The sequence below is a fragment of the Malassezia pachydermatis genome, assembly GCF_001278385.1.
Source record: "Malassezia pachydermatis strain CBS 1879 chromosome Unknown scaffold4, whole genome shotgun sequence".
NCBI classification, from domain to species: domain Eukaryota; kingdom Fungi; phylum Basidiomycota; class Malasseziomycetes; order Malasseziales; family Malasseziaceae; genus Malassezia; species Malassezia pachydermatis.
Window position 1 is genome coordinate 38,806 of NW_017253141.1, and position 22,398 is coordinate 61,203.

The window sequence follows — 22,398 nt, forward strand, 5'->3', positions numbered from 1 at the left end:
CCACCGCGCGACCGGACGGGCGATGCATAAAAATTTGTCGACACTTCCCTATAACGTGAGCATGAGTCAGCGCCTGCACGTTAAAGTAGCCTTCCCCACCCCCTCTGCAATGTACGTGAGTGGGTACGTACGCAAACCCCTTGCTTTTCCTTCGCGTTGCTCGCCCCCCGCAACCTTACTAGCGCCCTGACGATGGAATCGCGAGCTCCCGCTGCGGTCCGCTCACGGCGCTATGACACAGCGACGGAGAACACTGGTACGTCGTCTATGCTGCGACCACGGTCGTCTGTGGACGATTTGGGCAGCTCAGTAGCTGCACCGCCGCCGGGCGCCTTTGCTCCGCCTGTGAGTGCGAACAAGTCTCAAACGCTCTTATCCGCCTTGCAAAAAAATAGTTTGCATGGACACGCACTAGGACAGAGTGACGACGAGGACGACTGGACCGATTCTGAGCCGGAAGTGGCCCCTGCTGTGCGGACATTGCTCAATGACGAAGGCGCGATGCCTCCCACGCGGTCGTTCTTGCAGGAAATGCAAACGCGAGAAGACAAGTCGTGGATTGATGATCTACAGAAAGAGCACCCCAACATTCGCCGTGTGCCTATGCCGTCGGTGGCAGATGTAGAAGACGAGGATGCCCCGAAGACGATCCCTTCAGCGCCTCGTGTGCGGACTGTGCTGCAGTCGACGAACGAGCCCTTGGATACATTGAATGAGAACGATATCTCAGTGGCTACCGCTGCAGCGAAAGCAATGAGTCGCCTCACGACAGATGACATGGACGACGAGGAAGCGGATCCTGTGGCGGCCGATAAGCAGCCAGATGACGACGAAGTACAAGCAGCTGCGCCTCGTAAGAAGAGCAAGTCGAAGGTCGAGTATGAAGTGGGGCCAGATGGGGAGTTAGTCAAGAAGAAGAAGAAGAAAAAGAAGGATCGCGATACCAAGAAAGATCCTACTTTGAAGAAGAAAAAGAAGAAGAAAGACCGTGAGACAACGATGACCGCGCTGGATGATCAGGCCGATACGCTGCCGCTAGATGAAATGGACGAGCAAGCTTTGTTGGATGAATACACTGTGCCTACGAGGTCCCTAGCGGGCGTGGATGTGCCATCGCGGAAGGTGGAAGACGATGATGTGCCTTTGGCAGCGTCTGTGGACGACAATGACGAGGAAGAAGAGGTGCAGCCTACGCACCGCATGGCGGACCTGCACCGTGAGTCGATCGCTGATGCATGGCCTCGTGCTGCGACGGAGGTGGAAGAGCCGGAGGACGAGGAGGAGGATGACTGGACAGCGCCTTCGACACTGCTCCATTCGCGCATGAAGACGGAAGAAGCATTTCCTACGCTTATTTCGCCGGCTGTGGCAAAGGCTGTGCCAGCAGCGGCCACAATGAGTGTAGGCACGACGCCCAGTCATCCTAGCTCGTCGTTGGCATCGCCGCGGTACGCCAAGCTGGATGCTGCCGCATCCGTGTCGCCTATGCCGACCAGTGCACCGCGGGAGGATCGTCCTGCATCGCCAGCTCAGTCCTTGGCCCTTACAGAGGTGCGAGCGCCGACGGAGCTGGATCGCGATGTGGAGCGCAGGATGATGGCCATGTCGGTAGCGCGTGATCGTGGCCGTGTGCAAGTCTTGAACTACAATGCTACGCGTCTGGCTGTGAATGTATACATTTTGTACTGGGGCCTCTTTGCGACGCTACGCAAAATCTGGCGTTGGGAAAACCGATGGTTGACGGGCAGCTTGGCGGCGTTTTATGTCATTGTTTGGTGGCGTGGTGATTTACTCGCTGTGTTTTTCCTGGCTGCATTTTTGTACGTGGCCACGTTCCGTGTATGGCAGTTACCGCCGACGGCCCCTGGCCAAAGCGATGCGACGGGGATGACACGTTCTACAAGCCAGCAATCGCTCATGCGCCGTACCACTGATGGCATGAACATGCTAACGATGGCACCGTCGCGAGAGACGCTGCAGCAGGTCGGCGATCAGGTGCTTGTTGTAACACATGGCCTGGCCGATATGCATGAGCGTGTGAAGAACTTGATGTTGTGGCGCAGTCCGTTGCTGACATTGCGGTATCTTGGATGGCTGTTGCTCTTGGGTCTGATTAGTATGCACATTACGACGTGGATGCTGATGCGCCTGCCTGGCTTACTGGTGGGTCTGTTGGTGTTTGTGGTGGCGCCGCTCATTGAGTACGGTTACTGGCGCAACATGGTAGAACTGCTGAGCGAGACCACCGGCACGCGAATGCCCGATCCCTCCACGCCCTATGCCACGATACGCGCTGTGCTGGACAGCGTGCTAGCAGGTGTACCGACCGACGAGGAGTACTTACGTCAGAAGCTCTCGCGTACGCACTGGGAGGCCGAGCGTGAACTGCGTCGCCGTGGCCAGTGGATTGATGCACACAACAAGATTATCGGTGAAGAAGAGGTACGTATGCGTCGTAGCACTCGGCACGCCAAACCTACGCGACACACGACGCATCGCTGGGCAGACGTGGACGATGCAACACGCGTCCTGCACCGCCGCTCATCACGTGCATTGCATGCATGGGAGGAGGAAGGGATGGACGACGCGCCGTACCTGTCGCGTTCCAAGTCACAGGCTCATCGCAGCAGCCGTCCGTCCCACCGTCGTTCGTCGCGGTACCTCTCGACGTTGGACGACGACCGCAGTGATGTGCCGCTCTCGCCGCCGAGCGATATGGATCATGCAGTTCGCCGTCGCACGTCTCGCGCGATGCCGACATGGGACGAAGAGCCACGACGACGTCGGGGTGAGCATAGTAGCGAGCTGCGTAGCTCGCATCGGCACTCGATGATGGAGCGGGAGGAAAGTGGACGCGTATCGCGCATGCGCCCAACCGATGCATGGCCAGAGACATACGAGGCGCCTACGTCGCGAGGCACACCACGTGCGCTTGACGTGGATAGCGCATCGGAGTATGGCTCGCAAGCCGGCACTGTATGGGAGCTCGACTCGGTGGCTGAATCTTCGATGGCACCTGCCGCGCGTGTCGAGCGGTGGCGTGCGGATACCACGATGCCAGAGCGCGTACATACACCACCTACTGTCAGCAAGTCGGGGCCTTTGTCGTCCGCCTCCCCGCCCTCTCAACCGGCTATGCGTGCCATGCCCAGTCGTGACGAGGAACAAGTCATCGGCGCAGCGCCCGTCCAGAGTTTGTCCGCGGCGGCCGCAGCAGCAGCATCGATGCCGCGTCCATGGAGCCCAGCGAAAACGACTACGCCTACGCGGCCACGAACGCCCGTGCAGCCCACAGAGGTACAGAGCAGCACAGTGTCGCCCTACGTTCCGCATCGCATGACCCAGTTACTTCCGCCGGCCGTGACCTCAGCTACGGCGTCGCCAGCGTCCGTCGTGTCGCGTGCTGGCACAACGTCAGTGGAAGAAGCACTGTCTGACATTCCACCGCCGATTCAAGTGCAGCCTCGCTCTACGACCATGCCGGCCATCCCTGCAGCGCTCTCGTCCGCGCCAAATAGTCCGGCGATCCCACGTGTGCTAACAAGTGCCCCTGTATCGGCGTCACGGAGGCCGGACGAGCTGGGCGATGAGTTTGACGGCATGTTCCTGGCCGTGTACCGCAAGCGCTTGGGGCACTTGCTAGTCTTCCCCACGCGCATTGTATTCCTCCTATCCTACGGCCCGAAACGACCTTTGGCCCCTGGCCCCGGCCTTACAGAGACAGACTTGGATACGCTCAGTCATTTGGTCGAAGGTCGGCCTTTCTACCCGATCCAATCGCCGTCGTCCATTGCGGCAATGGTGAAGCAGGAGATGATGGGCACAGGACGTACGTCGCTGACCATGGCGCCTGTCCCCCTGGCTCGCATTCCCTCGCTGGATCATATCCTCTTTGACGTCCCTATGGACGATGTGGTGAGCATAAAGAAGCTACGGAAGACGCCACCTGTCTTGGAACACTGCGCCGAGGGTATGGAGCTGGTCCTCGCCCACAACGAAAAGAGCGTAGGCCTGCCAGCCGTGCTGGGCCGTGACGCGGCATTCCGCCGTGTATTGGCGCTGCAGCCAGACAAGTGGGCATCGTCATAGAGAGATAGATATCATTATTCACGAATCCTAGGCTAAGCCAAACCCTGTACTGTGCCGCAGGGCAATCCGCAATTTGGCCTCCAGCGTCGAGGCATTGGTGTACACAGGCAAGAACAAGGTAGATGTGCAGGTACTGCTCCATGGCACCCGCGCCGCGCCCACCTCCGCGTCCACATGATGAAGACGCAGTCCCAGTACACGTGGACCTAGCGCCGGAACACGGGTACACCCAGTAATGAAGCCCAGCAACGCATGCTGCTCGTCAGGTGGCAGGTGCGTCCAGGCTGCCCAGAAGGCATCCAGATTGGCATACACCGAGGCTGCTTCGTTGCTAGACCGGTCTGGGAAACCGACCAGTTCTGTATGCGCCCGCAACGCTTCAACGTCCAAGTACATTTCGTCCCGTCCACATAACAGTGTCTCCAGCTCGGCCGCAGAGAGGAGCGCAAGCAGCGAGCGTGGCGCAGCCGCCCCCACGATAGTGGCAAACCCGCGCGCAAGGGCTTGCAAAGGCACTTGAATCTGCTCCCACAAAAAGTAGGTGCACAGCCGTGCGACGTAAGCTTGTCGCTCACTTGCGATCACAGCGCGTGTAGCACCATCGGGGCACAGAGGATGCGAGCCATGCAGCGAATCCACTTGCCATGTCAAGTGCATCGCTGCAACTTGACTCGCGTCGCAGGCTAAAAGCTGGCGCAGTCCGGCCGCCAACGTGGGCTGGACATCGTCCAGTGTCTCAAGTGTGCATGGCACAGCCTCGTTCTGCGCTAACGCCAAGAGAAGCGTGTACATCGCACGGGGCAGACGCAGCGGCACTGTAATTTGATGGAAGAGCGCAAGGCCCATGATAGCGCCTAGCAAGCTCAATCGGTCCAGGGCACTGGGCGACGACACGGCAGATGGATCAAGGAATAGGATACCTTGCATACTAGGCTCCTGCGTCCCAAGATCGTACCAGCACGCATCATGCTGGAGCTCGTCACAGAGCACTTGGAGCCACTCTTTGCGTAGCCCGCCCGCATCCTGCGCCGGCTCATCACGAAATGTCACATGCAAAGGACGGTGCACAGCGCCGTACGGCACGTCCCGCCATGCATCTAGCGCATCGTCTACCATGTGCGAGCGCAAGACGGATACGTCCCATGTGCCTGTAGACGCAGAGGGCGACGGTGGCGCCACGCCGGCTGGCCGTTCCATCGCATCAAGCCATGCGTGATGCGACGCTTGACGCATCGCACACTGGGCCTCCCATGCAAGAAGTTGGGCCTTGGCACCCAGCGTGAGTAAGAACGGCGCATCGCACAGAGTTGCAGCTCCATGCAGCCACAACGTATACTCGTGCACGATGGAAGGCAACTCCGTCGCGGCGACATAGAAACGAAGCGAGGGAATACGCACCGGGCGTACCTCGTTGGCTTGCCAAGCATACATGAGCGCACGAACGAGCCAAGGGATCGGTGCGCGCGTAAATGGAGAAGTAGTGGCTGATGCTGTTATCATCGAGGCCCAGTGCCAGCTAAGCGTCGTCGTAAGCGTATCAAGAAGCTGTGCAAACGCCTCTGCATCCATTGCACCCATGGCAGCACGCATCGAGGCGTCCATGTGCACGACCCAGGCATCTACACACGCATGTGAGTTGCAGGCCCCAGCGACAAGCAGGGCAGAGAGGACGACCATCGGCTTGGTAGGCACACATGTAGCATCGAAGCGCGAGGCACACACGTCCAACGCTGATGAAAAGCTAGCGCGCCACGTTTCGCGTACCTCGTGAGGAAGGGTATCAGAGGCACAAAGATAAAGCAGTTGCGATACGGCTTGGTGCGTCTCCGTGAACAATGTCCATGTTGCCGGTGATTGCAGCCAAGTGGCTATGGTAGGCCCCAGCGCTTGTAGTGACTCCAGGTCTCTGAGCGATGCAGGCAAAGGACACGGATCCGACGGAATCGGCGAGTCGTCCCTTTTTTGTGGAGCGCGAGCCTTGGCCCGAATGGAAGCGATGGCATCGTCCAGCCATGCCTCCTGGGACGCCAACGTGGGTGGCATACTACGCCATGGCGCCGTGTGCGAGGCATGCAACGTCTCCCAGTGTGCTACCACAGAGCCGGTAACTTGGCCATAGTACATATGGGCCCAAGCGCCCATCTGGCCACTTGGCGCCTTGTCACGCACGACAATGCTGGCTACGCCATGCACAGGGAGGGGGGGTGGCGACGTACGAGGCCGACGTAGATCAAGGAACGTATCGCCCTCCTCTTCGTCATCCTCCTGCCGCTCGCTGGGAGTATCCACAATAGGTCGCGCTGTGCGCCCTGCATTGCGCCACTGCGATGCGCGTGCATTCAACTCATCGATGCGGGAAGGATACGGATTGAAGGTGGACGTTGTTTCTTCCCACATCGAGCGTGCTGCGCGAGCGCGACGTGAGCGAGGCTGCTGAGCCGCCGAAGCCAGGTCAGGAAAGGCAGATGTTGAAATAGAGGCTGAGCTAGAAGCCGAAGGGCGTGCCCATGCCGACTTGCGTGGCGACGGTGGCATGGACCATGCGTGATGACCGTTTGACACGAAGAGGTGGAGGCCTTTCACAAAGACCTAGCCTGTCCGCCGAATTTGGGCCGCATTTTCATCCACGACCATGTCGCACGTCCTTAGTCTCCCCGTAGACTACGTGCCCAGTCATGCTACGAATACCCTATTTTCGAGTCTACGGCAGCGTAGGCCGCCCACTGACAACGACTGGCCACATAACGAGTTTGATTTTGAGCCCTTTGTGAAACGAGAGCTCCAAGTACGGCTTGACAGCGCTGATGATCTCTGTCCACGCTTTGCAGCTAAAGGCCAATGTGACTGGGGTAGTCGGTGTACACTGCGCCACTGCATCACACCCTCGCCTTCGATACCCACCACCAAGACGCGCGACGTGTCTCGTCGCACGGTATGCAAGCACTGGCTACGTGGCCTATGCAAAAAGGGCGACCAATGTGACTACTTGCACGAATACGATCTGCGGCGCATGCCAGAGTGCCGCTTTTACGCTACGTTTGGGTTCTGCAACTCGGCAGATGAATGCCTCTATATCCATATTGACCCCAGTGTTAAGCGACGTGCTTGTGAGCGATACGAGCGTGGGTTTTGCGAACTTGGTACGTCCTATTTTTCGCACTGACACATGCCAGGTCCGCACTGTCCGAAGAAACACATTCGTAAGATGGCGTGCCCGTACTATCTCGCTGGCTTCTGCCCCCTCGGACCTGAGTGCAACTTGGGACAGTACGTATGGATGCACTAACACGCGCAGTATCAAGGCTCTGTACCCATCGCCAGCATCGCGGGCAGCCACGCCTCTACTGACCCACCGTCCTCTTACCATGGCGGAGGCCTTTGGTGGAGCGCCCGGCATTCAAGAACTTCCGACCGATCCCCATACTGGCCGTGTCATTGTTCCCGCCAAAGACTGGGCTGCGGCTGCCGAGCTACGCAAGGCTACCGCTGCGGCTATACGAGATGGATCAGCACGCAAGCGTGAACTAGCCGATGTACAGTGCTACAAGTGCGGCGAGTATAATCACTTTGCCAACGCATGCCCGAACAGTCGCATGGGAGGCGGATTCCGTGGCGGTGGTGGTAGTGGATTCGATCGTAGCGGTGATCGTTGGCGCTAGTTAACTATGCATTGCAGGCAGTAATGAAATTAAAGCTTCGCATGAGGCTTGCTCACATCAATCTTGGTATGAGTGGCCGTGGCGGCGTGGGTCACACGCTTGCCATCGCGGCTGTCGAGCGCGAAAAAGTCAATGTGCAGAAGAGCCGCAGCACGGCCCACCGACATGGTGCGGGCTTCCACCTCGATCCACGTACCGATCGACAGGGGGGCAGCGTACTGCACGCTCAGCGTCTGCGACATGCCCATCGTTGTCCAGGGCTCGTGGGGCTCACCGCTGCAGTGCAAAAGCAGCTAGTAGGTCAGTCTGGTGCGTCATGTACATACGGCAAAGGACGACAGGGTGTCGGCAATGGTGGCCGTGCATCCACCATGCATCGTGCCGAAGGGGTTGGCCATGTGCGGCGCCACCTTCAAACGGAAACGCACCATGGCACGACGAGCACGCTTCGGGCGATCACTCACCGAGCGCCAGCCGCCGCGCCAAACCACACCGTCACGCTCGCAGTGTGTGAGGAAGCAGAAGGACTTTTTCAATGTAGCCACATTGTAAGAGTCCTCTGATGTCATCATTGCATCGAGCATCTGCTCGATCATGGCCGCAGCCTCGTCTACTGATTGCATCGGCATGGTGGATAGAACGGAACCTACTATCTGGGCTTACTAAGCACGTGAACATCGATTGCCGAGGCGGTACACGAGCGTCTCGAGCTCTGTGAGCTGGGCCTCGCATGGCGCCGAGCTCGCTTTGTCCGCCTTGGCTTTGGCGGTGGCATACTGAGCACGCAACTCGCTTGCTTCCTCATGATCCCCCGCCTCCTCAGCCAAGTGGGCCGCGAGGTAGGTACACGTTGCTTCCTCTCTCCAGGTTTCTGTGCGCTGGAAGTCTATCAGGGCGTTAGTGGAGGCGCGAACCCAGGGCCGGGACGTACCTATCATACCGTTCCGCAAGGCATTTCTCGCCATATCTGATTGGTGCGTAGCTAGGGCCCATTTTGCTTGGACCAACCGTACATGGCCCCGCCGCTCCCCATTGGGATCGGCCAGGGCTGAAGGGAGAATCTCGTCGAGGAGCGCCTGCGCTTCTGTATGCATGTCAAGCGACATGATCATCACATCCGCCAGCATACATAGACACGTGCGTCGCGCCGGATACAGTTGTTGCGCATCACTCGTCGCCAACGCTTTCATGAGAATTTCCAGGCATTGATGCGGCTGCTGCGCCTCCATCAACGCTCGTGCCTCTTGGAGCCACATGAGCGCTGTGGCCTCTGTATCCACCGGCGTACTTTCCCACCACTCTGTGATCAATGGGCAGAGCTCTTGAAGACGACGTAGCGTTGCCGTATGTTGTTGTCGATGTGCGCGCTGCCACACTACATGCCATAGCCCATCCTGCCATAGCCGATGCAAGTGTATACTCGTGACGCATTCCAAGGTCTGTGGCTCCATCAGCATCACAAGCGCCTCCTCGTAATCACCGCGCTCCGAGGCTTCGAAAGCAGCTGTGATCGTTGCCTCTAGCCTAATCGAGGTCCAGTTTTCAGGCGGCGTCAACCGCATACGATGCACATGCGCCAAGTATACTTCCGCCACGGAGGGCACGCCGATTTGCAGCCAGAGTCGGGCTAACACTGCCGATGGGCATGCGGCACTCCGTTCAATGCTAGGACGCGGCTCCCATGCGGCTTCCGACGATGCACCAGCTTCGCGCGCTTTCCATGTGGCATCATGCAGTCGTTGGACAAGGCCAAGGAGTGGCTTTCCACGCTCTCGATCCATATCGGCTTTCCATAGCGTCAAGGGAGCATACGCTCCATTTTTGAGCGTGTCGTCGGTATCGCGCTGCGTTAGCACATTGGCTTGACTAGGCTGGGGATCCAGGTAGGCGAGTTGGTCCAATAGGCTGGGCTGTTAACCACGATAGGGACAACGTACTGATCGCAAGCCCGCATGCATTCCGTATCGCCCACTGTCCGTGAGAGGAGAATGGCTTCGTCCAGGGCCTGCGTAAGTGAGGTAGTAACGTACAGCACGAGATGCACGGTAGCCTTTCGTCAACATGTGAAACCGGGCCAAGTTCAGGAGCGCATGCTGATGCATTTCCCTGTTGATCAGTCAGTGATACCACATACTTGTCGCATCCAGGCAGGGTATAATCAAAGAAGGCATGTAGCTGGTTCTTTGTCATGGTATAGTTGCCACGACGTTCACTATCGCGCCATGCTCGGTACACTTTGGCTGGTTCACTCGCTGGCCCGTTAGAGGACGTTGGTAGCGTACCTTGCCATTCATCTGCCACGGTATTCTCTACGCCGTCACGCCAGGCTGTACACAAATGAAGAAGCTGAAGCCTGTCCCGGTCTAAGAGCATTTCATACGATAGCCGTGCTCGACGCACAAAAAGCCCCAGGTACGAACGTCGATCCTGCGATCAGTTTAACTTTTTCTCACGTACGAGAGGAAACGCAGGGATCTGGGTTGTCTACCTGTTAGCCGCCCTTGAACGTACCTCTTCCTGTATCATGTCCAAACAATCTGGCAATTCTGCGTGTGAGCATATATGCTCACGTACTGGAATACATGAGATCGGCCAAGCCATCCAAACTATCCAACGATGACAACTGTGGTCAGATGGCATGCACATACCATCGCATCCAAGTAAGCGCTAAGCCGCGCTTCTGTGTTAGGAAAAGACTCCAATACAATATGCAGACGCATTTGCATGCTGCTCCATGTCGACGGGACTGGATCCAGCTGTGTGTGAGGATGTCAGAGTACCTACACTCTCCAACGCTCGAGCCACGTACATCAACAGGACCCGGCCTGCACGCTCTTCTTGTTCTACTGCCGGCTCTAGGCAGAAAAAGGTGATGAGTCCCAGCAAGGCTACAGTCGGCCCATCCAGGGCCTGTTGACACCCGAACCGGATCATCGACGTACAATGCACGCGCCGTGTTGGTACGCGTGGAGGCGTAGGCTGGCCGTGGAAGTGACGTGGAGGCGAGGAGTCCACAACCGCGACATGGCTTGCACGGTGTGGGTTGTCCATCTTCATGTCGACCCACGTACCACAGAGCCGCATTCTCATTGTGCGGCATGGTGAAACAAATGAAAATGTACAAGGGATTATCCAGGGTCAGCTGGATACATTGCTGAATGACATGGGTGTGCAGCAGGCACGCATCACAGGCCAAGCGCTATCGAAGGAGCCTGTGATGCGAATTATCAGTAGCCCATTGAAACGCACGATGCATGTACGTACAGGCCCCCCACTCACGAAAGACTGCCGAAGAGATTGCTGCGCACCATCCCTCTGTCCAGATCGAACGTGAGCCGCGCCTAATGGAACGATGCTTTGGTGTACTCCAGGGCCAAGTGTACCGTGGTCCAGCGCAGAAGCCGGAGGATACTGAAGGCATTGAGCCCTCCATTGCGTACGTGATAACCATGTCTACTCACACTCTCAGCATGGTCGCACGTCTCCAGTCTTTTTGGCACGACCTCATGAAGGATATGAAAGCCCAGCCTAGCGTCGTCGTGCTGGTGAGCCATGGCGGTGCTATTAGCACCCTGGTCAACCAAGTCGTTGTCCCTGAAGGGCATGCTGTGCACGGGCCAGGTATTACGCCGTCGCGATTCTGGAACTGCAGCATCTCCGATATCCATTTGTATGATCATCCATCCAAGCCAGGCACGATTGTGCGTTGGGCAGATGTTTCCCATCTGCATGAAGCCACACACAAAGTAGTGAATGTAGACGAAGCTGCCAATTAAAAATCAAGGATATATATATATATATTACATGAGGTGTAGGCCTGGCCGTTCCTCCTATGTTCGTGGGGGTGCGTGCGCTGAGGAACGTTGGCGATTCAGAAGCGTCTGCAACGCGCTAAGCCACTGAATCTCTTCGTCTTCCGTCGGTGCACACAAAATAAAAGAGCGGTCTGTCGTTACAATGCGGAAGCAGTATGCAGGCTTGTGCGAGTCAGGGTGCAAATGACTCAATCCATCGCGCAAGGGCGACGAGGGCATCCCACCATGAGCTCGTGCATCTGCGCCGAAGCCACGCAGCCCAAATGAACTGGGCGAGAGCGAAAGCGATGGACCAAAGGGACTCGGACTTGGCGGATCATACTCCATCACATCAAGGATTGTTTTGGTGGGAATACGTCGATAGGAGCGCGTATCCATATGACTCCGAGAGTAATAAAGCATATCTAGCGTAAGAACAAACCATCGTTTCCGCCATTGCTTGCGGCGATGACTCTGCTTCATCAAATAGCCCTGTGCGATAATGCGATTTGTATCCTCCTGCGAGGGCGCTGCTGGCGACTGCATCTGTGCAGATACCTCTGATGGAAGTGGCATCAGCATATCGCCAGGCGCATCATCAAATTCATCCTCAGAGCTGCTCAGCCCTGTCGGGTGGTTAGACGAAGAGTGAGGTATACTGCCATAGCCTTCTGGTATATCGGTAGTAGGGCGCTGGGAAGGCATATTGATCGGCATGGGAATTTCCAACTTGGTCTTGCGGTTGTGTGCAGGCTCAATACGTATGGCATGGGCAGGCGAGGTCACGGTGCTGGGGGAGAGCAAGACATCTGGGGCGCTTTCGTCGTATGAATAGGCATGGTTTACTACCGGCGTGGCCGGTAGCGGCGTCGCCGTACTTGATACCGGAGAGGCCACCTTGGGATCCATATGCGCGATACCTGATGGCTCTGTAGCCGCATAACGCGTCCGCTCCAAGTCATCAAGCCACACGTTCGTTTGCCTCGGCTCAGAGGCGCGCAGATAAAGCGTCTGATCTTGCGTTACAATGCAAATGGAGACACCTTCACGCTTAAGTTCCACAGGAGCCACTGTGCGCATCTCTTTGGCCTGGATGACACTGTGCAATGTATACTCTTTATCGTTCTTGTAAAAGGCAAGACGCGTCGCACGCAGTACGACCCAACGACGCTTCCATTGCTTGCGCTTTTCTGTACGGGTGAACATGTACGCAGAACGCAGTACTTTCTCATTCAGGAGTTCAGGGGGGATCTCTGAGAGAGGATGCTCGTCTTCGTCCTCTTCCACATCCAGGTCTGGCATGGCCTCCGCCTGCGTCGGCGACGCTGACGTGGGCGCGGTGGACCTTTGCCCAAAGGGCAACGATGGCAGGAAATGCCCCAAGCTACTGTCTCCATGCGACGGGCGCATTCCAATCGAGCTAGAGAGGATGTTCATCCTCAAATCATAGGGCCAGAGCCGAGTTTGGCTATCTTTCGGGGATAATACAAAGGAGAGAGCGGCACAGCTGTGATGTACGCCACCTCGCTGGGGCAAGGGCCTTAGGTCATAAGAACCCCCGCTTAAAGTCTCGATCTGGGTCCCTTTCCATAAATCCTCAAATTGGCACGTGAGGGCCTCAAGGCAACGCGGGTGACGACGGCCGTTTGAGGCTCCTATCTTGGTCAACCATGTTCGGTCGTGCCAGTTCGATGATGCCCCTGCGTGCTGCCCAGCGCGTGTCGGCGCGTACTGCATCGCCGATGCAGATCCGTCGTGCTTCGGGCCATGGTCCTAGCTACAATGAGCCATCTGGTATGTTCCGGCGTTTGGGTTCTAACGATGCACAGGATACCTCTTTGGTGAAAAGGTACTTACACCGCCTATACTAACGAACAATAGCCACCTGCACCTGGTACGAAGCGTGTGAAGGATGCATGGGAGTGGCCATGGTACCTGGGTATGTACGGCGGCGCTGCTGCGTTCGTTGTCGCGATGTGGTACAAGCCGGACAAGAGGTATGTCCTTCTTCTAGCGGCACAACTAACCTGCTCAGTGTTCGTGTTTGGGCAGCTCCGGAGGCTGAAAAACGCCTCGATGAGTCGGGTCTAGAATGGCGCTACAAGCCTTCGCCCAACTCTGGCTACCCTAACGGTATTCCGAAGTGAGCGGGCATTGAAAATACAGGACGATCCTATCCACTATTTTATCCATGCTGTGTATTTGCTACCTTGCTCCTTCATCTACTCTACAGGTTTACGAATGTTCAACTTTGTCCGTAGTTGGGTAATCTAATCTTATAAGCTTTCGAACATACATACCATGGGGATATGTGCCTGGAGGCGCTTTTCAATCATCGCTTCAATGGTCAGCACCTGCTCCAAAGCTGTATGAGGGGGAAATGTCAGTGTTATATAGGCCGTCATGAATGGTCCATTTGGTATCACTGCAAGTTGACTCCATGAAAACATAGGTCCTTCACCCCGCTCTTTCATATAGTCCAATAGTTGGTCCAACTGTACACGCACACTCTGTACATGCTCAGGACCGGCACTTCCATCGCACAAATGGTTCACCGCCGACATAAGCAGCCTCCATGCCTCCCGAAAATTGTACACGGCCTGTACCATACCGCCTAAAGGATCCAGCCACGCGGCACCCAACCACGTACCAGTAATAGCCAGAAACGTCATAATGGAACCCATACTTTCCACACGCTGATGCTGTGCACTGGCCGCCAGCACAGAACTGCGCGTCTCCTTCGCTTTTGCCATGGTAATGCGAAAGAGGATCTCCTTTCCGATGATGTTTAGCAGGACGAAGGCCAATGCTAGAGGGTCTGTGCTTTTATGTTTATGAGTATGTGAATGTCCCGAGGAGATCCCACTGATGAAGGAATGAATCTGATGAGACCAGAGCGCTGTGGATGGTACAGTGTCCGAGATTCGCGCAAACGCGTGCATCCCAATTCCCAGGGAGCCAGCCAGCAACGTGACGCTGATAAACAAGGAGCCTATGGTCTCCATTTTTGCGTATCCAAATGGATATTTCTCCGTAGGCTTCTGCTTAGCTTTATGCAGGCACAGCAGCGTAGCAAAATCACTAATCGTATCAGAGGCAGAGTGGCTCGCTTCTGCCATCAAGGATGAACTATCCAGCGCGAGCCCTGCGAACCCCTTCAACACGCAGAGAAAAAAATTGACACCTAGCCCCAGATACGCCATACGTGCGATGGAGTCGCCACGTTCTAAAATTTGGCTCCAGTCCATGGTTCCGTGCAGATGCACATGGTCATGACCATGCTCGTGGTGCATATGGTGGTGATGAGGCGCGTCTTCTTGTGCCTTACGCCCCCAAAGGAGACCCATGATGCTGTTTCACAACAAGGAGAGAACCACTTTGTGGACGATAGCCTGTACCAGCACTATGTATCGTGATCACCACAAAATACCCTCCGGTTGACAAAGCGACTTAACAGGTACTCGAAAGTGGAGTAAGGGCTCGTTGAGCCTACCAAATAGGCAAGAAAAAAATATTTTTGCACACCTGCATGGTGCACGCTGTTCTCTGCTGTATGTCTTGGCACGTTCCTGCTGACCTGGAGGATTTAGGGCCAGGTACAGGGCGTAGCAAAATAAATTCTCTTTATTCGTGGAATATATGGGCTTTGAACTATGTATATCTCCAGGACCTCTAGTATTTGAGCTGATTTACATTTACTAGTTTTCCTTTTATTCGTACCATGGAGGGGTTTTTTACGTCATTGCTAGCATCGAGGTCCGTTTGTACATTGTTGTATATCTCATGTGCCTGTGCACGGTTTTGAGGAACAAAGCCGGTGCTTTGACAAACTAAGCGATACCGTGCACGGATGCGTTCCATTAACTTGGCGAGATCAGGTTCATTTTCTGAATGTTCGGTTTGGTCTTCTTGAAGGAGGGCAGAGTCATTCGTAGTTGGCATATCTTGTAACAACATTTCCAGCATGTCCAGCTGCTGTTTTTGTTTCAGCATTTTCCGACTAGCACCCTTCGCCTCTTCTGCTTTTGTGAGCAGGTCCTTAAAAGTGTTGATGAACCCCTCATAATAAGCAAGTTCAGACCAGATTTCAAAACCTTTTTCGAGACCCAAGGCCTTGCCCTCAATAAAGCCAAACGTTCGGCCTTTGCGTTCTCCCTCTTGGTAACCTAATTGGTAAGCCTCTAGCTCTAATCCCGCCACGTCGTTGAAATCAAAATCTGTCATATCGGCCAAGCAGGACATTACAGGGTGCCTTTTCGGCAGGCGATTTCTAGTTAAGGAATATTTTTGTTTGCGTCAGCAGTGGTGGTGGAGGAAGGAGATTGACGTAAGCTTGCGTCTTGTTCTTTGGTCTGACCGAGATAATCTTCACGTGAGATTAAGCCGGGGCTCGCCACCGTGGCATTGCTCATACCCCATACTTGCTCGGAGCGGTTTGAGTTATTGCTAAGCCTTGACATGGAGGAAGATACACTAGGGTGCGAGTCCAAAGGCCCCATGGTAAATGATTTTTCGGTACCTGGCGTCACAATTGTAGAATCTGACCCTTGCCTGGCCGGAGAGAGACTCATGTTTTGGAGCTGTTGGGCCATTTCCAGTGGCCCCATGGTGCTGGGTGTCCCACTCCACTCATGGCCAGACGATGTCATCATTATAGTATCATGAAGAATGTTAGGGTTGTTAGGGCAGGACCATTTTAATGCATGAGAGTCTGTACTGGAGGGTACAGGCAGGCCACTTTGGTTCCCTGCATACGTAGGGATTGTTTTTGAAAAGGATTCCAGTCGAGCCACCATCTCATTGATAGGAGCCGAAGTTGGATGCCCAGATGACTTATCACTTGTTGGTGAACCTAAAGCCACAGATACCGAGTTGGAAGGTCTGCGTGGAATGCTTGCGTATATAGGCGAGCTAATGGGCTGTTCATAGACTTGCGCATCGCGCATAGACATTTGAGGCTTCCCATAGCTGTGGTGCGCAGATCTACTCGATAGATGAGGAACTGCTCGTTTTGTGTGTAGATTCTTCTTGGCTAGCTCTGCTTTTAAAATGCAGCCGCGGTCGGGATCCACACGGAATCCATTAAGCACATCCCGAGCCTGTAGAGCTTCTTCACGAGTGGTAAACTTGGCAAAACCGATAATCTGTTTGTTCTTCGCTGTGGGTGCGTCATTACCACTGTTGGATGTCTCACGTGAATCAGGATCAGAATTGATACTGGTCCAGGTGCTGTGGCGTTCCCCGAGCTTGCGAGAATCAGCTTCGTCTCCTTTTAGGGAGTTGGAAGACGGCGTGGGGTACTTGAGCATGGATGCCTCAAACCCTTTGGCAAACAAAAACATGTTGGAAAACTCGCGATCAGTAATGTCGTCCGGGAAGCCGGCCATGAAGAGAGTGGAAATTTCTTGAGGTGAACGTTCCGACATAGGGTTGGGTGCGGTAGCATCGCCCTTCCTAAACACTGCTGGCGACTGGCTGGCTGCCCCGTGAGATTGGGCCGGTATACCCATAGGCACATGGAGGTTATCCATATGATCTGTCCGTCCTGTCGGCTTGAAAGGTCCATTCCATGTGCTTGGGACTACGTTGATAGGGGGATGCGTAGCACTGCGCATAGTATATTGCTCTGTACCAACCATAGACATCGGTCCGAGTCGACCCGATGAATTGGTCCAGTTCCATTCGCGAGAAGGAACATGGGTACTCGGCCCAGATACCATTCCCATAGGCACATTTTCCATAACATGCGTAGTACGGGTCCTCTCTGGGCTGGCTGATATGCTATCCTTTCCAAAGTTGTTATACGAAGCCATAGTCCAATGTGGGTTCATATCTGAAGCGACCATAGGGTAGGAATTGTTACGCTGTTCATTCCATGCGGCGGTTCCCGGGGAGGTGACAGGTTGAGTTGGATGGTCTGCCCTTAGTACATCTTCAGCGCGCTGCATCAAAGCAGCGTCAGAGGGCATCATCCCTTGCTGCATGTTCACCAGTTCACGCCCCCACGTTTGGCTCACTGGCATATCGTAGTTGGGGATGGGATGCTGAGGGGGAAATGATGGAGCCAGCTCTGATACGTTGCGTTGCTGTTCCGGTATTGTCATGCGTTGCAACTGACACGTCTGTCAAATGCGAAAATACAAGATCCTCTAATACAATGCAGTGTCGACAAAATTTCCCCTCCAGCAAAGGTTCATACCACGGTGGCTTGGCTCTTAGGAAATCGTGTCTTCTACTACCGTCTCGAAATAGATCGTATTCGAAAGGTCAGCCGGTTGGTAATGCGTGATAATCCGTTACGATTATGCACTCGGCCGTAATCCTCCATTCAGCGCCGATGCTATGCATAGATCCACACCTGGGAGTGTCATTAACGCCAAGCGGGTGACATCTGCACTATCGGAGAACAAAAAAAAAATCAAAAATTCTGCATGATAAACGTCATTTTCTTATACGCTGGCCAATGGGTAGCAGTACCAAATTTATTGCAGAAATTCAGTTGACCGGTCCACAGAGGTGCACGACCGCCTTTGTCCGGAAACTCGGACTTAAGCCCTTTTCCGCTCCAGGAACGTCAGGAGAAAAAATTCATTCAATCAGAACTAGCCACTTTTTCTATATTCCAGTGTCAAGGCCTGCAATCACAAACTGATTATATCAGAATCGGAGACGAACGTACGTTTAAGACCCCCGGTCCGCTGCTACCATTGGTACGGTGTAAAGGTTTATGCGATTGGCCATTGAGGTAGACGTAGAAGACAATGCAATAATTTGTACAGATACATGCCACAGTGGATTTGGCGAGTGGTGCGCAACCCAGCACATTTTGGAAGGCTCGCATATTAAGTGAGACTTCTTGCCAGGCCTGTCGGGTTGCCGGCGGAAGCTGTTCGGCGCTTTGGTTGCTTACATGTGGGTGTTCCAAGCCGGTCCAAATGGCATCGCCTACCACCTCCGGATCAATCACAGCCAGTTTGAATGCGCCACTATGATTTGCGCCTAGGCAGACCTGGTTCGACAAAGACCGCATTTGTTCGGCCACGGACTTCACTTCTGCCAAGGGCGGCATGACAACATATACCTGGTCCGTGTCAGTGTACATAGTTGAACATACATCAGGTGTGGGGCACATTGGCTCGGCGATTAAGCTCAGCTCCTGTGTCCGTAGGATCCGGATCAGCAATTCTTGTGATACATTCAGTTTAGCACCAGAATAACTTGTCATGGTGATAGAAAAGCTAAGGAGTGGGTCGCGATCACGCTTGCCCAACCGTATCATAACTTCGAGGGCACCAGCAGCTGATCGCAATACCCGTGCTAAGCTTTCGGCAGACACTTCTACCGTAATCTCATTGTTATTATGCGATTCAATTCTGTAATCGGAAAACAACGCTGCCGCTTCCAATGTGGCCCAGATTTGCACGCCATCCTGACCAGCAGGGGATATAAGGCGAAAGGTGTTGGGGGTGAAATGCAGGTAGCAAGGCGACGATACACTCGCAGCCGTATCTATTGTCAGTACGTCTCGTCTCTCCTACGTACGAGCTAGCCCTGTAAGCAGGGCCACATTGTCCACGCTGGCCCGTAATCGCATCGCACTGACACGCGCCTGATCCTCTTTCAACGCGACTGGCACGCGTAGTGCATGTGTCTTTTTACCGCCGGCCGAGTGAAATTCAAAATACCCACGTGCCGTTCGACGTTTGCTTCCCATCCCAGCGCACGGATTCATTGACAAGCATGTCGGGCTGGGGCAGTTGGCTGTACGTATCCACAGTATAGGTGACTGACAAACAGTACTGGCTCCTCGCAGCCATCTAGTGGTACGCAGACGCCTGCTGGCGGCGAAGCGATGAAGACCAATTTTTTCCCTGTTACCGATGCTTTTGAGCAGACTGCCTTGAATGGCGAACTTCGGAAAGGCGACCTGAACTGGACATGCCCATCGGGTCTATCGACGGAAACATCGACTTGGTACGCTATGCTGGAGGATGGCTCGTTTTTCCTCAACCAAATCATTTATTCGCCTGTTGGGTACGTTTATTGATCCATCTCGCTCACGCTCTAGTCTTTTCCAGCCGCAAGTGCAGATGACATTCCGTTACTTCCACCCCAAGACCGGTGAGAACATCTGGAAGTCAAAAAATGTCGACCAGTTCCAAGTGTTGCCGAACGACAAACGCTCGTGCAAGTCTAGTGCTTTCACTGTCACGATGAAGGACAACACCGATGGCTCTCAGCAATACGACATCACTGCGACGCTGGACAGCGACGTTCAGCTCATGTACACGATGAAGCGTCCTGCTAGTGCCAACGGTTGGAAGCTTGGTTCCGGCGACAAGGGTGGCTTTAGCTACTTTGGGGAGAACCAAGAAGCTCCGAGTGGCTACGTGGTGCACCGTTTCTGGCCGTACACGGAGACGTCCGGCATGATTGTTTTGAACGGTCGTGCGCTCGAAACTACAGGTCAGGGAATGTTTGTCCAGGCCATTCAGGGTATGCGTCCCAACCTCGTTGCTTCGCGCTGGAACTTTGCCAACTTCCAGTCGAAGGAAAACGATGGTACTAGCGTTGTGCTGATGGAGTTCACAACCATTCCTGACTATGGCAAGGTGGAAGGCGATGGTCCGCGTACGCCACAGACAGTGACCGTGGGCTCGATCGTGTCCAAGGGCCAGCTTCTCTCTGTGGTCGGCGCGACGCGTGCTGCTAAAGAGGAGACTGTGCCTTCGACGCATATCGATCACGAGGACCTCACTCTGGATGCTGAAACGGGCTACCGTGTGCCTCAATTGATTCAGTACACGGCGGAAGGTCCTGCGCTGGTAGGCGAAAATGCGCCTTCCAAGGATGTTACGGTGAAGGCGACTATGAGCATCAAACTCGGTGCACCCACGGCGACGGAGGGTCTCATCGAAAAGGTGGATGTGCTGGCCGAAATCCCCTACATGGTGCGCAAGCTTGTGAACTATGTGGCGGGTACGAAGCCGTACATCTACCAAACCATCAACCCATCCAAAGTCACTATTGAATGGCCTGCCTCTGTATCCACTGCTATTGGCGCATCTGACAACCAAGTGACGCTCGAGGGCACTCTGTTTGAAGAGCACACTTTCATTAGCGAGTAAAGACGCACTGTCCACCATGAAATAGTCATTGTATGCAAAGCTAGATTTTGAGCGCAATCGTATCTACTTGGTAAAGTAGCGAGCAACCTTGCCGAAGATGTGCAGCAGCACCACACTGAGCACAAACGCAACCGAGAGCACAAGAACAATGAAGGGGTCGCTGCCGTGTGAGCGGTGATGGTCCTGGTCCATACGTACACAGTCAAACCCTTGTTATCATCCGTGTAGAGACGAAGCATCGTGCTGGAGCTACCGCCTGCACCGGCCGCACGGGTACTGTGCGGCTTGTTCGCAGCCTGCACGGCGGCTTTCCGGCTGTCATGTTGTTAGGGCAGGCGCCGTACATACCGCATGACGTTGGAGTTGCGGCTAGCCAGCGCCGCAAGTTGAGCCTTGGTAAGAGGTGTATGAGTGCCAGCGTTCTTTTCCGACTGTATCGCGAGTCAGGCACCATGCCATGGACGTACCATATCGATCGCAGTGATGGCGGAGCAGCGAGCTGGTTGTGGTCGACGACGCACCGACGAAACACGTAGGCCACGTGGCCGACAAGCCATCCACCGCCATCGGCCGCGATTGTTCTTCGGTTTGAGTCGCTGTCTCCACCATGAAATTTGAAAAGCTCAAAGTGCGCCCCAAGAAGCTGGCGGCGAAGGCTCCTTGCGCTGCGGAGTTTGCCTCTGTGCTTGCATGCTGGGCGTCCTCCAATGATCTGCGCTCGCAGTCGGAATGCATGCAAGTCACCCAGGCGCTACGTGAATGTATGATGATGAAGGTAGGTTCTGGGTCCTACCGCTCTGTACTAACACTTATAGCATGTGAATCATGCGCGTGCTAAGCCTACCATCAACTACCACCTGGCCCGCTTCTCCAAGCATATGTAATGCTAGGCGTATGCCTGTCTTGATACCGGTACGGCATTGTCGGCGTCCTGTATACCTCTTTTCTTCTTTGCGTAGACCACGGTCCGCAATCCTCTCGACGTAGTATGACAAGTGTGTTTGTGTACCGGAACATTGCCGCCCAAACTAGGGTCATAGTCATTGATGCCTCTTTATGAGTGACCACGATGTGCATGTAGATATTGCGACCGACATGACGTTACTACGTCAGGCCATGGAGCTGCGGATCCATGTGTTTGGCGGGGAATATGGATACGGTCGTGACAAGGAAGTGGATGCGTATGTACATGCTGTACTCACCCGTCTAGGCTCGATCACATCTCCATCCCGTTGGTCCTGCGACACCGTGAAGACGAGCTATGGGGCGTCATGCGTGTGATCCCCTTTCCTGTACCTGAGGTTCCTCCATGCTTCTACGAGGCTGATCGTATACGCACTATGCCCGTACTTCCAGGGAGCGAGCGAAGTGTGGATGATATGCTAGCGTACCTATGTTCACAGCAGACCGTACAGCAGGACGAGCGAGGAGCGATCGTGTTATCCGGTATTAAGCTCGGTCGCATTGCTATTCCTGCACCGCTACGCGGCCGTGGCATAGGCCGTACCTTCATGGCTCTGGTCGAGGCATGGGCTACGTCTGTGCTGCAGCCGTATGCGCAACGCTATGCGCCGCAGGCTGTGTATGCCACGGTACAGCTCACGGCACAATCGGTCTCAAAAGGGTTCTATGAGCAACTGGGCTACGTGGCCACCAGCGACGAATTCATACTGCTGTCGCAACCGCATGTGTGGTACGCGAAACGTCTTCCGCTGTTGTAGTGTGGAA

General features: G+C 54.9%; 13 protein-coding genes across 13 annotated transcripts; 6 read left to right on the forward strand and 7 right to left on the reverse strand.

Annotated features, from left to right (window-relative positions):
- Positions 1-109: 109 nt before the first annotated feature.
- Malapachy_3725 (hypothetical protein) lies at positions 110-4,089 on the forward strand (the record flags this gene model as incomplete). Its single annotated transcript, XM_018138184.1, has 2 exons — positions 110-123; positions 183-4,089. 2 exons carry the CDS (start codon positions 110-112, stop codon positions 4,087-4,089), a joined length of 3,921 nt encoding a protein of 1,306 aa, XP_017991730.1.
- Positions 4,090-4,116: 27 nt separating this feature from the next.
- Positions 4,117-6,624, reverse strand: Malapachy_3739 (putative ubiquitin-protein ligase; the record flags this gene model as incomplete). The annotated part of the gene is made up of 1 exon (XM_018138198.1): positions 4,117-6,624. One exon carries the CDS (start codon positions 6,622-6,624, stop codon positions 4,117-4,119), a length of 2,508 nt encoding a protein of 835 aa, XP_017991698.1.
- A 97-nt stretch (positions 6,625-6,721) lies between these two features.
- Malapachy_3711 (cleavage and polyadenylation specificity factor) lies at positions 6,722-7,748 on the forward strand (the record flags this gene model as incomplete). The annotated part of the gene is made up of 4 exons (XM_018138172.1): positions 6,722-7,229; positions 7,263-7,356; positions 7,385-7,470; positions 7,540-7,748. 4 exons carry the CDS (start codon positions 6,722-6,724, stop codon positions 7,746-7,748), a joined length of 897 nt encoding a protein of 298 aa, XP_017991772.1.
- A 29-nt stretch (positions 7,749-7,777) lies between these two features.
- Malapachy_3749 (thioesterase family) lies at positions 7,778-8,377 on the reverse strand (the record flags this gene model as incomplete). The annotated part of the gene is made up of 2 exons (XM_018138208.1): positions 7,778-8,041; positions 8,075-8,377. The coding sequence occupies 2 exons, from the start codon at positions 8,375-8,377 to the stop codon at positions 7,778-7,780; spliced, it is 567 nt and encodes a 188-aa protein (XP_017991993.1).
- Positions 8,378-8,410: 33 nt separating this feature from the next.
- Positions 8,411-10,682, reverse strand: Malapachy_3741 (anaphase-promoting complex subunit 5; the record flags this gene model as incomplete). The annotated part of the gene is made up of 12 exons (XM_018138200.1): positions 8,411-8,634; positions 8,680-9,048; positions 9,169-9,653; positions 9,686-9,753; positions 9,779-9,854; positions 9,883-10,000; positions 10,031-10,175; positions 10,206-10,232; positions 10,260-10,294; positions 10,323-10,371; positions 10,397-10,504; positions 10,533-10,682. 12 exons carry the CDS (start codon positions 10,680-10,682, stop codon positions 8,411-8,413), a joined length of 1,854 nt encoding a protein of 617 aa, XP_017991997.1.
- An 896-nt stretch (positions 10,683-11,578) lies between these two features.
- Malapachy_3742 (hypothetical protein) lies at positions 11,579-12,952 on the reverse strand (the record flags this gene model as incomplete). Its single annotated transcript, XM_018138201.1, has 1 exon — positions 11,579-12,952. The coding sequence occupies one exon, from the start codon at positions 12,950-12,952 to the stop codon at positions 11,579-11,581; it is 1,374 nt and encodes a 457-aa protein (XP_017992019.1).
- Positions 12,953-13,212: 260 nt separating this feature from the next.
- Malapachy_3737 (hypothetical protein) lies at positions 13,213-13,689 on the forward strand (the record flags this gene model as incomplete). The annotated part of the gene is made up of 4 exons (XM_018138196.1): positions 13,213-13,336; positions 13,372-13,391; positions 13,424-13,539; positions 13,578-13,689. The coding sequence occupies 4 exons, from the start codon at positions 13,213-13,215 to the stop codon at positions 13,687-13,689; spliced, it is 372 nt and encodes a 123-aa protein (XP_017991700.1).
- A 75-nt stretch (positions 13,690-13,764) lies between these two features.
- Malapachy_3750 (mitochondrial metal transporter 2) lies at positions 13,765-14,295 on the reverse strand (the record flags this gene model as incomplete). The annotated part of the gene is made up of 2 exons (XM_018138209.1): positions 13,765-13,812; positions 13,843-14,295. 2 exons carry the CDS (start codon positions 14,293-14,295, stop codon positions 13,765-13,767), a joined length of 501 nt encoding a protein of 166 aa, XP_017991950.1.
- Positions 14,296-15,214: 919 nt separating this feature from the next.
- Malapachy_3746 (casein kinase) lies at positions 15,215-16,968 on the reverse strand (the record flags this gene model as incomplete). The annotated part of the gene is made up of 2 exons (XM_018138205.1): positions 15,215-15,708; positions 16,530-16,968. 2 exons carry the CDS (start codon positions 16,966-16,968, stop codon positions 15,215-15,217), a joined length of 933 nt encoding a protein of 310 aa, XP_017992000.1.
- A 2,314-nt stretch (positions 16,969-19,282) lies between these two features.
- Malapachy_3707 (oxidative stress survival svf1-like protein) lies at positions 19,283-20,670 on the forward strand (the record flags this gene model as incomplete). The annotated part of the gene is made up of 3 exons (XM_018138168.1): positions 19,283-19,305; positions 19,340-19,576; positions 19,611-20,670. 3 exons carry the CDS (start codon positions 19,283-19,285, stop codon positions 20,668-20,670), a joined length of 1,320 nt encoding a protein of 439 aa, XP_017991818.1.
- A 63-nt stretch (positions 20,671-20,733) lies between these two features.
- Positions 20,734-21,140, reverse strand: Malapachy_3721 (pre protein translocase sec sec61-beta subunit; the record flags this gene model as incomplete). The annotated part of the gene is made up of 4 exons (XM_018138181.1): positions 20,734-20,830; positions 20,869-20,985; positions 21,019-21,101; positions 21,138-21,140. 4 exons carry the CDS (start codon positions 21,138-21,140, stop codon positions 20,734-20,736), a joined length of 300 nt encoding a protein of 99 aa, XP_017991733.1.
- Positions 21,141-21,277: 137 nt separating this feature from the next.
- Malapachy_3709 (hypothetical protein) lies at positions 21,278-21,554 on the forward strand (the record flags this gene model as incomplete). Its single annotated transcript, XM_018138170.1, has 2 exons — positions 21,278-21,445; positions 21,486-21,554. 2 exons carry the CDS (start codon positions 21,278-21,280, stop codon positions 21,552-21,554), a joined length of 237 nt encoding a protein of 78 aa, XP_017991824.1.
- Positions 21,555-21,765: 211 nt separating this feature from the next.
- On the forward strand, positions 21,766-22,391 carry Malapachy_3736 (acetyltransferase; the record flags this gene model as incomplete). Its single annotated transcript, XM_018138195.1, has 2 exons — positions 21,766-21,851; positions 21,881-22,391. The coding sequence occupies 2 exons, from the start codon at positions 21,766-21,768 to the stop codon at positions 22,389-22,391; spliced, it is 597 nt and encodes a 198-aa protein (XP_017991699.1).
- Between the last annotated feature and the right edge of the window lie 7 nt (positions 22,392-22,398).